Below are 16632 nucleotides of genomic sequence, written 5' to 3' on the forward strand. Positions count from 1 at the left end.
CAGTATAAAACACACACACACATGTTGTACTTTCTGAAGGAGACTATTAGGTGGACTGTCATGGTGTACAAGACCTGGAGCCAATCAATGGCTCTGGTTTCTGTTCGCCATCACTAAATACTGTCTCTTATGCAGTGTCACAAACCTATTTTCAGGTTAAAGCGTAAAGCAAAAAAAAGGAAAATTTCAAACTGAGGTGAGAAGTATCCAATCCTGTCCACTTCCACCTGCTGGTCACATTAATAAGCTGTCTACCTTAAAAAGTTATCTAGCCTGAGGCTGAGGTAGCTGTCAGGCTCCTCTAAAGGCACTTGAAGCAGATGGTGAACACAGTCCTGCAGCTGTGAACCAACTTTTTTTGTCCTTCTAATTCTGAGTTAAAAGCTGTGTTTGCATTCATAAGAACCACATGTACCGTGGCGTCTGACAAGGGTGTTCTTTGTCACCTCTGTCGTCCCAAAACTCCCATAGTCTGAGCCTGGGATGCATTAAAGGTAGAGGTGAGCAGTTTCATGACAATGTGGTGGTTTGCCCGTTATTTGCCACAGCGTGATTGACTGACCAGGCATTCAAATCAAAAATATCCCAGCATTAAAACAAGGCAAGGAGCTGTGCTGGTAGAGGTGTGCTGTATCAGGTACCAGTGAAACCGCGACATATGATCCAGGAAGTCCAGTTTGAGTAAAAGAAATCACTTTGATGAAGGTTTATCAGATGTCAAAGCACAACGCAGTGGTTTATGTTAGAATGAAGAAGGATTTTTCCAACTCTATCAGCCTATAGCTATTACAGCAGCAATTATTTCATTTTTCATCGTGACTGTGAGTAGATATTAGTTCATTTTACAAAGACATCAATCATAAATATGCTTGACTGTAAAAGCAAAGCTCTCAACTTATTGGTCAACCTTCTTTTCAACCCTCATCCAGCTTTGGGTAGAGATTTGCTGATGCAAGCAGTTGAACTTTCTTTCATTGAGTCCAACCTTAAGCCACTGCTGCTTTGAACAGAGGGGGTATAGGCACCTTGGCTGGATGGAGAAAGCTGAACAAAGAAAGGAGGTTTGGGCTTCTCTGCTCATGCTTTCACTACCATGACTCTACCCAAGACAGTTTGACAATGGGTTAATAAATGAAGGAGTTCGTTTTGTGGTGTACTGCGCAATTGCTGGTATACCTATGGTTTCCCTGTTTCACTTCAACTCACCTACACATGCACTCATACAAATGGCACACACCCCAACACAGAGTTAATGAAAAGCCAATGTCAGGCACTCCCAGGCAATTTAGGCACATGTGCACTGAATCTCAGATGGACACATTTATCTTGCAAGTTTTTTTCATTTTGTAGTTTTAACTACAGCAGATATCAACCTATTAAGTCTTAATTCATCACCAGAAAGTCTAATAGAGGAATATCTGTGGCAGTATTTTCACAAGTGTGACATTTAAAGAATCCATCTCTCGCTCTCCTCTCTGAGGAACTGTGAGAGAGCGGCGACCCGGGGTCCTCCATAAATATTTGAGAAGCACACATTACTTCACCAGCTGCATGGCGAAATGAAAATAAAGCACTTAAAGCTGGGCTCATACCCGCTTTATTAAAAAGACTGGAGGAAGATGAGCCATGTCCTGACAGACGGGAGGGGAGAGTTATAGAGTCACGCTGCCACCTCCACAATTCAGCCTGACAATCAGGAGGAAGGGGGGAGGAGAGGAAAAAAATATGTTGCGTGTGTAAGAAGAAATGAGAAATGAATGAATGAGGAAGGCCTTTGCTATCGCTTTGTCTCTCCCAAAAGTAAGACTTCTCAATAAAAGTCTTGCTTCATTAAACGTGACTTTGAATTCCCGCTCCGGATCACTTTCACTCTACTAACCTGTGACTCCCTCAGTTTGGATTTAATGACGTCTGTCACGCAATTTAACACCAGGCTGAGCAGCAGGGTGCACGTTTCAACTCATCAGTGACTGCTTCAGTCACACAGCTGATAATGTGAGCTTAGAAACATACAACTAAATAATGGCCATAAGATACAATACTGCTGTAGCTGTACCATCAGCAGCTGAATGCTCACCTTATCGATGCGAGAATTAGATCTACAAATAAAAAAAAGCATAGAAGTAAGCCTGTTTAAGCATGTTTTACTTTCAGAGGTTGCTTAATGAAATACCAGACAGTGTGAGAGAATTATAGACATGAAAGATGAAGGCCGAGGAAGAAAGGAGGAACGCGAAGGAAAGCTGGGTTCAACTGTGTGTATGTGTGTTCATGCGTGTATGTACAAGATGAGAATGCGGTGTGTTAAGCACAGCCACTGAGCTTTTCATGGTAGATCATAAATAAGGCATGCACCACTGAGGTAGAGCTTTGTGTTCCTGAAGCCAGTGAGCGTCGGGTCTACTGCTTCCTATGTGTAACTACCTTCATACATGATAGCGCTCACCATGCACTCAACTCAGTTGTTCCAAAAGGGACACAAATTGGAGAGGGATAGAGGACAAACAGGCCAAGGAGAGAAAACAGGGATTTGACTGAAAGCGGAGTGAGGGATATTACAATCCCTCCCACACGTGTTATCAAGGCCAGGGCCGAGCCATGTGTTCATATTCACACATGAACGCGAGAACATGCACCCACACAGAAAGCCCAGTGAAGGTCTTGCACTGGGCTGCACAGGATAACTTTGGAGTTTCCGTGGTAACTGAGAAAGGTGGGCTGTTGTTTCTGCTCCTGACAGCAGCAACCCCTGTGACAAAGTCAATGAGAAGGAGCTCCTACACACCACAGACAGACGGAGGGGTGAATTAAATGTTTCTCTGCTGCATACTCCCCTCTGTGGTCTCCTTTTACTTCAGTCTCTCTCTCTCTCCTGCTGTATGATTGCCAAGCATGCACAAACCCACACACACACACACACACGCACACACACACACCAGTTCTTGTTTTTGACCAGAGGACCAAGTAATGACAGTGCTGCAGGGTGGGCACTGAGCCAAACTACACACCACTGCAATCAAATCGTCTTGAGAAAGAGTGAGGTGGAGACAAAGAGAGAGGGTGAGATACCGTTTCTACTGCAATTAGCAGAGTGGATACAAATAGGGACACACATTTATGCAACTATTGTGTTAAGTACAAGGCTGAAAATTGATGCGTGGTCAGCGGACACAGACTGGGCTTTGTGTCCGTTAGGAAGACTGAGCTGGCCTGCAAAAGTAGGTTGCTCCAAACCTTTCTGTCTATCCGACAGCACATCTCAAGATGTAACATTGGTCTGACACTTTGACCTTCAGCCGCAACAGGACACTCAATTATTTTAGAGCTTAGAAACAAGCCCAGAAGACACTAATGGCCAAGCTGCATGTCATATACTGCAAAAAAAAAAAAAAAAAAAAAAAAGACTATGGAAGACTTTAATCTGTGGAGGTTAGTGTCACCTCACCATACACTGCTGCCATTATTTAGGCCGTTATCCAACCTTCCACCTCCTCTTGATGCTACTAATGGTTAAAACATGAAACTTTGTGACCAAGTGTAAGGAGGAAAGAAAGAAGACACATAGAAGGAGAGAGAAAAAGTGCAGGAGCAGGAGCAGAAAGAGTCCCAAATCTCTCGGAGCGTGCGTTTACATTCAGGACAGTGCTGCAGGGGCAAACAAGCTCCTCCATCTGCCCTGCTTGGGCTGCACCAAGTGGTTTCCAACGACAACACACGCACTCACACACACGTCTGATAGTGGAGGTGGAGGAATGATGGGGGGAGTGCTGAGGATACAGCAGACAGGACGGGACAGGACAGGACAGATAGAGACAGTGTAGAAGTATGACCTTAAGGTTTAGATTTACAGGTCAGTTAGGAGGCGGCAGGAGCAGAGCTGTTAGTCTGTTGTGAAGAGTTTACATTCATTATCCCTTGCAAAGCTCCGATGATATTTGATTGGAGCTCGTGGGATGAGAGGTGCAGCCTTCAGCAGGTCAACGCTGAAAACATTCAGCTTACAGTGGCTGAGAGGCCTGTATACAAGCCAAGCTAAATATTGATTCTCCACTGCTTTTGTGGGCGTGTAAATAAAATGCATAGGGACAATCTTTACAGGTGAATCACTGGCTCAAGTGGTGAGCTCACACTTGGCGTCGGGATGTAATTTGAGCATCTCTTTTTAAAGACTTGTTCTATATGTACAGCGACACCGTCAAAGGATGCAGAGTGTCTAGAGTTTTGTCCTCCTCTTTTTTCACGTCCGGCAGCCAATGGGAGAGCTAGTGGGCTGCATTCAAGGAGAAGTCGGCTGTGCTCGGACACAGCCTGGCTTCCCAAGAGAGAAAACATCCAACAGCAACCCTCTGTAACAAGCTGCATTAAGAGGGGAGAGATCATGAGTTAGGACAGAGGGGGGGAGAGAAAATGCTCTGGAGATATAAGGGAAGCTAAAGCAGGAGCTGGGAGGATGAAAAAATGCGTGAGGAGTAAAGGAATTAAAAGTGCGAGACAGTAAGGAGTGTGAGACTTTGATGAGGGAGGGCTGAACACAGACAGGTGCAGAGGAGGAGGCAAACACACACACACACACACACACACACACACACACATGCACATGTGCACAGATATGCCGGTCTCAGGAAAGGATGACAGCAGAGGGAACAGCATGACGTGATTAATGGCAGGGTACGGTATCCTCCACCGATTTGCATCCTCTCTGCCGTTGTCTGGTCATGCTATTTGTGAATGACTGCAGATGGCAGAGGGATACACAGGCCTGGACAGAGCCATGATAACTGTCATTAACTGGGAGTGAGAGCCCAGAAGGACCACCATGGATCAGCATTACAGGCCTGTCATGTCCGTCCCCCGACAGCCCAAGCAAGGGCACACTGCTGGAAAGAAAGGGGCTGAATATCTAGTTTGTCTGTAATGGGCAGATCTTTCCAGTTAATTCCACAGATTAATTAACCACACACGCAGCTGTACCATTTAAGATCAATAATTCATTTATTTGAGTCATTATTATGATCAATATATGCACATGTCACTGCAGAGGAGACTAGTAGGCCTCTACTTGCCTCTGTTCTGCGTTTTGCAATGTGGGCTGCTGGGTCAGATTTTGAGATTAATCTGCTGAATTGGTTGATTATTATGCAGCACAAAAAAAAATCAGAGCTACTGTTCCGCACAAATGGAACAAAAGCTGTTCGTTGTTTATCACACTGGCAAACAGACGTTTGAATGGAATGACAACATGTTTATCCTCTTGAGTCAAGTAGAGGAGGAAACTCGACTGAGGATTCAAGGATCTTCTTTGCAACAGGAAGCAACACAGTTTATAGGCAATGTAAATTTTGACAAGGGCCAGCACTAACAATCCTGTGGACAAGCACTACCAATCATGTTAAACATTTTGTGACCAATTGCATAGAGTGACAAAGCAATCCTCACAATTTATTAAACGACAGAAAAATGAAAAAGTGTATATATACATACACAGCACCGAAGATGAGGAAATACAGTTCTGCCATTATTGAATTTTGAACAGCCAGTTTCATTTATTTATATAAAGTTACCTTTTTATGGTTGTGGTATATTCATGGTTTAACAAAGATACTTGGAAAACAACAAAGGTTTTATTTCCATAATTTCTTCACAGCCTCAGATAAAACAGTAACACTGAGAAAGAGAAACCCCTGATGAAGGACACTTATGGATATTAAGACAAGAAAAATCTGCACATAGACACACACACACACACACACACACACACACACACACCCACACACACACACATGCACACACACACACTCCGAGAAGGAGTATTTGGGCATTCGTGTGCTTAGGCCCCTGGCTGATAAACACAAACTGGATGCATGTGCAAACCATATGCAGACATACAAATATGCACTTGAGATGACATTTCAGGCCAAGTCTCATGATGCAGACAACGCCAGTGGGTGTGTGTGTGTGTGTGTGTGTGTGTGTGTGTGTGTGTGTGTGTCTGTGTCTGTGTCTGTGTGAAATGAAATGAAATGCAAACATACCTGAGCAAAACATGTTAGTGTGAGTTATGCAGACTCCAATGCTCCACTCATTATTCCTCCCATATTTTGTTTTCCCAATCCTATTGTTAAGCAAACTCCCACACATGCAGATGCAGTGAATTTGCACTCACACATTTTCCACCAAAATGTCTTCTTAGAGCTGTCCCTTTTAAAGACAAGAACATGCCTCCTTGTTCTCTTTCCTTCCTGCCTTTTTATCATCATCATAAAACATCCCTAAAAAATCAGCCCACTTCACCTCAACTTCTCTTCCTCACCAGCAAACATCCCCACTGCCATTCACCACCATTTGAGGTGTTGCTAAATAGCTCTCAACGCGCTCCAGCATTTACAGCTAATTCAACCAGAAATGAAAGAGAGCTTGGTGACTGCATGGGTCCCTCTCTAAAACAAACAACCACGCAGTTTCACAAGCCTTCAATGGAGTGTGACACCAGTAAACCCACATCGCCCACATCATCGCACAGAGAGCACATGGAGGAGACATAGATGGTTCCCCTTGACTGCTTAAATCCACTTCATTCTTTTTCTAGTTCCTCCAGAGGCAGACTTATGTAACCAAAGTGCTTGGTGTTACACATGGAGAGATGAATAATCAAATAGTCAGTGGTGGCTGGCTTGTCCTGACCCAGTCAGTGGGAGGAGCTCTGAGAGCAAGTCAAGATACCATTTTTAACATCTTTCCTCTCCGACATCGCTACCACCTTGGTTACAGTCTGCAGTGTCGAGTCCATGTGCATGTGAGGACACGTGTAAGCCTTCCCGCATGTGGAATGTGCATTATGAATTATGCCGTGAGATGGAAAACTGTCTACGTTACGACACTGTCTGTAAAATGCGCGCTGGCCGCCACTGCCACCTCCAGGCATCAGCGAAGACTGTTGAAAGGGCCTCCCACAGTGCTGCATTATCAGCTTGTTGTTGTATCAGTGCTGTCATCCAGGTCAGTCTGTCTTCTGTTGCCCTGACAGAGACGTGATGCATATTAACTCTCTACCAAGGATGCAGCCGCATTTTTAAAAAGCTACCCCCTCACACATTGGCATCTGCTCCCTCTCCTGATGGGAGAGCTCTCCGTGGTGCTGAAGCAGTAGCAAGCCAGGTGCCAGCTGCAGTTGTCATTGGTGCAGAATAGCACACACAATGGGTGAGTCCCCCCGCCGCCCCCCCCTCACCCCCCCCATGACCGAGGTAGTCAGGAGATCGACAATCCTGCTACGGTGTGTCCGTCCCCTCCTGATGGCTTATATAACACCATGCAATGTGACGTCTGACCTGGCCCCATGGTTGTTTTCCCTCTGTCTGTGTTTGTGCATGTGTGAGCGAACGTGTGTGTGTGCAGAGGTAGAGCACACTATGTTCTTACATAGCCCAGGGCACAGAGAGGAAGTGCAGCTGTGGAGGATGGCTCGAGGGGTGCTACAGTTCAAATGCTGACTGAATTTGACATTTGATCTCTAATCAATCAAGCAAAACACGCGACTGGCCTGCGTGATTAAAATGGTCAAAACAGTTTGCTGAATCCAAAATGGTGGAATTGTGTAACACACCTCCCCATCATTTTTCACATTGCTATCTTCGGTCTGTCTGACCACAGTCTGAGCCTTTTGGCATTTGCTCATCATGAGCAATGTTTTTCTCTCCAAATCAGATTCCTGAGGTATGCTTGGTTGTAAATGTGTTTTATTAATCTGCCCCTTCGCCTCAAAGCCAGCATATCAGCAACTACAGCTGATTGAATGCTGCTCCTCCCTGAGTGTTCCCTCCCCTTTAAGGGACTCTAGCATTTCCCTGTCCTGTTCTCTGGCCATGAGAATGATTGGTTCCTCCTCACACGCCCCCCTCCATCACCTTGGCAACATTGATTCTCAGTCCAATTACTGGGAAGGAACAGGATCGCTACTGAGGCGCTGCTCTTATGAGAAATTTAGATCATTATGACAGGGGGATTGACGATCCAGCCCTCTTCTACTCCGGGTACATACAAGCTACATGTACATGCCCACTCATGCCCCCACCCTCCACCTAAAACTAACCAATCCCGATGCATGAGCTCCTGACCTGTCACTGAGGCTATTCATTCTGCTGCCATCAGCTGAGGAAAGAAAATATGAGCACCTTCTTGAGGGGAAATGTTCCAAACCTGTGACCACATCCATGAAGGAAAATACCAAGACAATTAAATTAGGAGATGCCCCAGTAGAGCCACGGTTAGCGGGCAATTTACTCATAATTCAGCTGGGAACCATTTATCTTGCCTCAAATTAAAAGATTACACTCCTCTGGTAGGTTTGTATCATGTTTCACTGTTTAGAACCAGAAATAGCCAGCTCAGCATCCTCTCCACAGTCCAGACTGAGAACTGCTCTCAGAGCTGTTTTCCAAATATCTGTTTCTCACAGTCCAAGCATTATTTATGAACAAATCTTCCAAAGCTCTCGTGTCATATTAGCGGACTATACCTATGTCAGTCTTATATTATCTGTAATATTGAATTTTCAGGTCCAAAGCGAAAAGCTTTAACATATAAAACAGTACTCTTCACTTAGTTGCTATGGCGCTTTACCTTAATAAAGTGTCAGTTTGAGGTTCTGTCACAATAATATTTATTTCTTACCATATTCTATAATGTTGTTGCAATGCACAAGAACAGCATACCTCCTGTAAACAACCTATTTGACTTTCAGTATAAGCCACTTTTAGTGTCACATTCTGACTGAGGAGCAGCAGAGCTTAGATACACAGACTGAGAAGTGAAGAGAGTCATGGGATGATAGAGGAGGGTGGAATAAAAATACAAAGACGGATCAGAGATCGCTGAGAGTGTGCAGTTTGGGGAGGAGAGATAGCGCCTGAAACTTGAGAGCCACTGGTCTCACCATCATTTGTATGCCGAGCACACTGTGCCCAGTTCAGGGACTCTCTTGGTCCTGTTTACACTTGCATGCAGTTATTTATTCTGCTCTAATTCAAGCCCTCACACAGGTTTGTCTGCACAGCCATGACCTCCTGCTCAGGGGTCCCGTAGCACTGCACCAGCACCTGGGCTCTCCTTTGCCAGGCATCACCCTGCAACCCAGAGGATGATTAAACACTGCATCCGAGCGGGCGCAAAGCACCGCAACCTCAAACAGCAGAGCCATGCACCTCTGTCAGCAGGTCACCTCTGAAATGCTGTAGGCAGTCACCACTCACACGTCAAACACATACTGTACACACATGCACACACTCAGCTGCAGTGATGTACACGGAGGACTATGCAGATTCACTGCAGGCACAACTTTTAACCCTCTTCTCACCAAGCTATAAGGGACTGACTGAATGCACAACCTCCATACCTGAGCTAATCTTTTGAGGTTTAGGATCACTGTAGAGATGATGGTGTTGATATGGTGATGCTGCTGCTGCTGCTGCTAGTGACTAAGGAAATTATATATACAGTGTTAAAGCACCAAGACACAGAGATTCAAGACACCAGATACAGAGGAGAACACTCAGCCTGATCATGAAAAAAACACAAAAACCACCCGCAGATCTGCAGCAAATCGATAAACGCCCTGATTCAAGTCATCATTCTCACCCTTACCTGTGTCAAAGTGAGAGCTGAAGGCAAAACTGGGGTTGAAAAACGCCGAAGACATGACAATCACATGTAGGGCAAAGACCATCCTCCTCGTTGCGTTTGCAGAAGACAGCAAAAGCCTAAACACAAAAAATGGCAAGGATAAATTCTCGACTCAGGTGCATTTAAAATGTAGGTAAGCTGTAGAAGAAGCAGGAATGCGCAGCATTTTATTCCATCACACCTCACAGAAAGCCCCCCCCCAAGAAAATCCCGCTCCACCTTCAGCTCGAACAGATTTGGAGACAGATGTTGACGGTCATTTCCATTTTACCACATCTGTTGGTTGACTTGTTTGACAATAGTATACTCCTTGTTTCTCGTCACTGCTATTCTGGACAGGTTTAGTGCACCCACTAGGTCACCCGGTGAAACGCTTATCCCTTATTTACACCGATTTTATACACTGTCAAGCCCTGACTTCTCCAAACATTTGGTGAGATCCCATTTGCCTTCCTTTCAGAATAAACCTCTGTTTGCTCCTCGACGCGCACTACATGTAACATGCCGATTACTGGCGGAGCAAATGATTCGTTTCAAAAAAAGATGCGTCGGTCAGCGATGCGCATTTGCGTGACAGCTCAGGCACAGAAACGCTGCGCGACATTTTGCACCAGTGTCAAGCCAGATTTAGTATAAAGGCACTTCCGTTTACAGCCTTCAAAGTAAAAACTCTCTGACGTACCAGAAGGTAATTTTGAAGACAATCTCAGCTTGATTTCCGTTGTGCTCCGGGTTTCTCTGGCACACTTGACAGACATTTCTACACCGGTCTTGCCATTGCGGGTGGTTGAAACTGAAATATGCTTTCGCTGAAATTGGAAACACCACCAATCACCACCATCACCAAACACGCACGAACATCCCACCACCGCTGTTCCCTGCGCAGACTCTGGAGAGCGAGGCAAGTGGAGACACTGGTGGAGGTGTGGGACATTACAATAGTCTGCTGGGTCCACCAAGTCACAAGCAACGCTGAAACGTTTTTTGAAAGCAGATAAGTGAGATGCAGTGCGGAGGCTGCAGGTTGACAGGTGTGCAGAGAAGTAGCCAGTGGTCAGGTGAGTGGCGGGGGCGGGGAGACTGGGCAGGACGACTGGTGGACAGGTGGACAGGTGAGCGGGGACAGTCACTGAGCTGGAGGAGGCAGGAAACACCGGCCTCGCCATGACAAAGGGCACTGGCGTAGCTACAGTGTGTGTCACTATTCCAACTACCCCCCCCCCCCACTCCCCATGTGCATTTTCTGCACATGCTATCAGCGTGGATAACTGTGCATTCCACGGTGATTTGCTGTATACGTGCATCTTTAACATGGTCTAGAACTATGACTGTATGGTCCAATGCTCTTTTTTCTGGCTGACTACCTGACTCACACTGGCTCTGTGGGTTGAGAGTTGCATTGCTTGACTGTTTATTCTGCTGGGCTGTACATTCTGATGATTTGTGCAAACCGTTATTTAAGCATTTTACTCATCATTCAAACTGACTCCAAGAGACTCACAGAGCCCTGATCTGTTGGACAGATATAATCTTTAAACAGAGGAAATCAAAATGAACGTTGCTATTACACTCCTGTCCTATAACACCCCCCCACCCACCCACCCACCCACACACACACACACACACACACACACACACACACACACACACACACACACACACACACACAAATACACACACATACACACACACACACACACACATTGATATTTGCTACTTGCCCTCTGGTGGTTGTCATCAGTAAAGCAGACCGATTAATCCCAGTGCACTTCCACCACATTTATCTCCAGCATCAAATTAAAAATAAACATTATCTTAATACCATAGACATCTACTAAATTACAGTCTGCTTATCTATTGGCTATTTCACTATGTAAACTGTTTTATGTTTTTATTTGTTTTGGAAATTCATTTGAATTTCGATTTGAGATATGACTTCATAAAATGACTCCATCGTCTTTAATATGGACTTTTTCACTTATTTCTTTCAACAGATCTGTATGTTTGACTTCATGAGGTTTAATCTGCTCAACATGATGACAACGAATAAGAAAATATTCAGTACACAGTGTTGTTATGTTGAATGCACGCTAGAGAGCAGCACTGGATTACTTTTAGAAAGGCACAGAGGGCACTTGCAATAATTGAAGTAGTTTTAACACACACACACACACACACACACACGCAGAACTTCTCTCTCTCAGATGCAAACACCTACAAACATCTTTATTTGGCTTCATGTAAATTAAGAATGTAAGTGTCAGCTCTCTGTCCTGGAAACACACACATGTTTTAGTGGTGACTAGTGGATTATTCAGCTGGTGCGTGTGTGTTGCTTTACATGTACACAGAGCCACAGCTTATAACCTGTAGATCATTTCAAGTCATTTTAACCTGAGGAAAACTTGAATCATAAAAGATGTTTTTTTGTAAACTTTTACTAAACCAAGTGAATATAGAGAATATAAATATAAAGAATATAAAGAATCACAGGAACTTGAAATTTTTTCCACAAACTCTTAATAATAAAAGTTAGGACAAAAATGATTATTGTAATATTAATTTCTAAACATTATCAGGTGAAAAGAATGACTAATTTCAATTTTGGTAGTTTTACAATCTTTACATAAACAGTCACAAAGTCCTCTATGAGCAGGGAGAATTACACAAACATATTAAAATGTTGACTGAATCATTAAAAGATGAAAAATGGTTCATACCATCTCAGAATTTATTGATCTTATGTTTACTAATTACATTTAAATATATGACCCCTATCTGAGTGTGTCATAGGTTTAGACCACAGCTCCTCCTCCTGTCAGTCCCTCTCAGTTTCAGTGTTGTATTAAATTGCTCCTCCAGCACCTCCTCTCCTCATCCTCCACAGCCTCTCATCTGTCAGCAGTAAGCTCACTTTCCAAGTTACAAGGCCGTTCTCAGCACACACTGACAACATGCTGGGGACCCTCTGCTCTCTCATCGCTGCTCTAACATGTAAGGAGGCCGACTTACTGCAGCTCTGACCTCATGTTGGATTCATCAGTCTGTGTGTTTCTCTTGACTCCATGTCATCTTGTTGTTTCCAGGTGTGAGTGGTGTGACGGTGGTGACACAGAAGCCTCCTGTTGTGGCGCTGAGGAAAGGAGAGACAGTCACCATGGACTGTAACCTGGGGACTGTTACTAACTCTCCAGCGATCTGGTATAAACAGATTCCAGGAGGAGCTCCTCAGTTTGTACTGAGGTTTCAACATGACTGGAGCTCTGTAGTGTATGGCTCTGGTTTTTCTTCTCCCAAGTTCACATCTAATCATCAGTCAACATCAGATTATCGTTTGATCATCAAGAATGTGGAGGAGGGAGACTCAGCAGTTTATTACTGTCAAACATGGGACAGGTCTGCTCAGGAAGACGTATCACAGTGATTTACACTGTGACAAAAACCTCCTCACTGATCACTTCTGCTTTCTCAGCTGCTGACACATGTTGGCTTTGAGTGAAGCAATGAGACGATGTTTTCTTTACCTTCTAATTATAAATGTAAAATATATGAGTTTTAAAATTCTAAATGATTTTATCTGAGTATCACATAAATCCTCATATGTTTCCCAGTGGTACAATACTTATATACACTTTGCTATATGTACATGCTCTAACAAAACAAACGCACCATATGAATACTCTTGAATAGAAACCATTAAAACACAAATTCTATTTAAATGTTGTAAAAACCATTGTTTTCAGTAAATGTTAAAGTCTCTTGTTACTCATCACACAAGAGTCATGTTATAGGAAGTTTGCCACAAATTGTCAGACAGCTCATCCAGATTCTCAGATTTATGATTAGATGAATTAGAATAAACTGGATAAATATCCAACATCCTCACTTTTATGTTAATTGTAGAGAACTGAAGTGAGAGATGTGAGACTCTTTGGCGATCAGACCCCATCGTGATGTCATCATATTGGAAAGGTGGGTGAGGCTGTGCGAAGAGGATCGTGGCAAAATCTGATTGGTCACTGAACACACCTGTAGTCAGCTGATAACAAGAAGAGGGTTGAATCTGATTTTATCTGTTGAAGTCTGAGTTGAGTGTAGAAACTCCTCCTCCTCCACTTCTCCTCTCCTCAGTGTCTTTATAAGCTTCAGTCTCTCTCCTCCTCACACTCCAACCCTGCTCACCTCTCAGCTGGACAGTAAGAGACGTTTACACCACACACTGACAACATGCTGGGGACCCTCTGCTCTCTCATCGCTGCTCTAACATGTAAGATATTCTTCTCCTTCCTTTTATAGTCCATATGTTCAGACACAAACCTTTCACTCATGTATTTCTGTGTGTGTGTTGACAGGTGTTGATGCAGTGATAGTGCTGACCCAGACGCCTGCTGTCCACACAGTTTCTACAGGACAAGAGGTTGTTCTCAACTGCAACATTCAGAGATATGATAGCGCTTCTGTGTCTTGGTACAAACAGGTTCCTGGTGCAGCTCCTCAGTTTATCCTGAAATTTTTTCTTGGTGACAATTCACTCAGCTTTGGAACAGGATTCTCCTCAGACAGATTCAACTCTAAGTCCTCATCAAACATAGATTACCAGTTCATCATAAAGAGAACAGAGGCAGGAGACTCTGCTGTCTATTACTGTCAAACATGGGACAACTCTGCAAAGGAGTACGTATCACAGTGATTTACACTGTGACAAAAACCTCCTCACTCAGCACTTCTGCTTTTCACCTGCTGACACATGTTGGATGTCACTGCAGCTACCAGGGAGATGTTTCCTGTATCTTCAGATTATAAACATAAAGACAGTTGACTTTCAAACTGGTACATCTTATTTTTACCTAATTCCTCAGAGCTATCCAAGCAGTGGTTACATACAGTGTGCTCCGTGTGTTTGCTTTCACAAAAAATGAGATAAAATGAACCCAACTTTATTTTAACCACTAATAATTAATCCAATATGTGAACCATAGGAGTTTTCATGAAAGTCTGTCTTGGTGTGAGAGAACTTCAGCAAATAGCTGAGATGAAATGTGAACAGATGTGCTTCCTCTACATCCTGAACACTGTTTAAAACATGTTGTAACAAAGAACTGGAAGAAAACATGAACCTGAAAACTGATGAAGTTACATTTAGCATGTTTATTTATTGAGACATGGCAGGTTAAATAAAGTACAAATGTGATACAACCTTTGGAGTTAATAATCCTAACACAAGACACATCAGTAAGATTTCTGAGACAGCAGGAACAACAACGACAAAAATCTGACTTGTGAGCTTTTCAGGATAAAATGATTTGTGAACATGATCTAAAAATATCTCAATTCTATAGTATACAGTGCCTATCGAAAATCATTGTACCCATTTGAAATAGTTTACATGATTGTGTCCAAGCTGAAATGAAAACACATAAGAAACAAAATAAAATGCCCAGCTTTACAAAATCACCCATACACCATCAAACTAACAAAAAAAGTTCTGAAAAATATTAATATCAGGGTTGGAAAAGTCATCAGTCCCCTGATTATAAAATGCTCTCTTCATGTCCATCCAGATATTTTATTTTGGATTTAAGTCAGAGCTAAATTATACTGAAGTAATGTTTGTAAAGTTTGTGACTGAAGGATTTTTAAAAAATAATTTGAGCATAATCTGTTTTATATGTTTTTTGAGATTTAAATGTTTTATTTCTCCCATGTGATGCGGGAGCAATTATCAAATAAATATGTTGCTATCATGCTTTGTGTGAATAATTTGATCCTACTCATGTTATTAATGTGGTCCATGTGTTTTCAGGCTCCAGCCTCTCTCCTCCTGTCCTGACAGTCTTCCCTCCGTCCAGTGCTGAGCTCCAGTCCAACAAAGCCTCTCTGGTCTGTCTGTCCAGTCAGTCTGTGCCTTTTGCAGATGTGACCTGGTTGGTTGGTGGGAGTCCAGTGAGCAGTGGGATCTCTACCAGCACCGCTGTTCAACAACCAGACCACACTTTCCAAATCAGCAGCTATCTGGCCATCCAGACGTCAGACTGGAACATGGATAAGCTTTACACATGTAAAGTGTCTTTGGGCTCCCAGACTTCACAGAAAAACATCAACAAGTCAGACTGTCCCACTGAAGAATAGTAGAGGAGCAGAATGAGCGTTTCAAACCTGCTTCTTTACTGTTTGTGCTGTTTGCTCATGACAAGGTTCACATGTTAGAAAAGATGTGTCTGCACGCTTGTAATAAATGTTGTGACAGTTAGGTGGAGGTGTTGTATCAGCTGTGCATCTGCTGCATTTAAGAGACTCATTCAATAAACTTTGATCATAAAATTGTTTGTGTTTATTCGTGGTGATGGGAAAATATTTTAATCAATATTTTTCGAGAAATTAACCTTCTCTCAATATTATTTATCTCTGACAGTTACGGTTAATAAAGGACACAGAGATAATCCATATATTTTTGTTTCATTCTTGCTTGAACATGTGCAGTATATTTAAATTCAGAAAGATAAATTGTTGTTACATTTGTAATAAAAGCACAACAGAGAGATTCATATGACTTTATCTGGTTTTAGTCGCCTGCAACAGTTAAAATGTTTGAAGATTTACATAAAATGAGCGGAAACTGAAACTGAGATTTCATCCTCCATCAGCGAAGCATCACCTCTCTGCTCCTCCCCCTCTTCCTTCCCACGATGCACCTGCAGGCCTCCTCTCCTTATTTATAGCTCCATGTAAATGAGGAGATCAAGTGTCATCAACCCTCCTGTCTCTGGAAACACACTGATGTTTTAATTCTTAACATGAAGTCAATCACAGACAGTTTAGCTGAAATGTGTGTAAATAATGTTCATGTGTGCAGAGTCAGATCTGAGATGCTGCTCTTGATGTCTCTGTTAACATGTGAACAATTATAAATCAGATGAAGCTGATGTTAAACTGAGACTAAAGCAACAAGAATAA

The 16632-nt window shown here is 43.2% G+C and overlaps 2 protein-coding genes across 4 annotated transcripts in view; one reads left to right on the plus strand and one right to left on the minus strand.

The window, feature by feature from the left end:
• The window catches only part of aatka (apoptosis-associated tyrosine kinase a), a 34245-nt gene extending 23408 nt beyond the window's left edge, over positions 1 to 10837 (minus strand). The window contains exons 1-2 of one of the 3 annotated variants that reach the window (XM_071473382.1): positions 10361 to 10837; positions 9640 to 9755 (exon numbers count right to left, since the gene is read on the minus strand). In XM_071473382.1, the coding sequence (XP_071329483.1) occupies positions 9640 to 9721 (82 nt within the window). In that variant the 5' untranslated portion in view covers positions 9722 to 9755; positions 10361 to 10837. Of the gene's footprint in view, positions 1 to 9639; positions 9756 to 9859; positions 10289 to 10360 lie in introns of those variants that run through there. The other 2 variants (XM_071473364.1, XM_071473373.1) reach the window with 2 other exon arrangements.
• Positions 10838 to 12538: 1701 nt separating this feature from the next.
• LOC139615474 (immunoglobulin lambda-1 light chain-like) lies at positions 12539 to 15985 on the plus strand. Its single transcript, XM_071473505.1, has 3 exons — positions 12539 to 12672; positions 12765 to 13092; positions 15450 to 15985. Exons 1-3 carry the CDS (start codon positions 12633 to 12635, stop codon positions 15805 to 15807), a joined length of 726 nt encoding a protein of 241 aa, XP_071329606.1. The 5' UTR covers positions 12539 to 12632; the 3' UTR covers positions 15808 to 15985.
• The last annotated feature ends 647 nt before the right edge of the window (positions 15986 to 16632 follow it).

Source organism: Trachinotus anak, unplaced genomic scaffold (genome assembly GCF_046630095.1).
Source record: "Trachinotus anak isolate AG129_WGS33_773 ecotype Australia unplaced genomic scaffold, CSIRO_AGI_Tana_v1 ptg000003l, whole genome shotgun sequence".
In the NCBI taxonomy this organism is placed as follows: domain Eukaryota; kingdom Metazoa; phylum Chordata; class Actinopteri; order Carangiformes; family Carangidae; genus Trachinotus; species Trachinotus anak.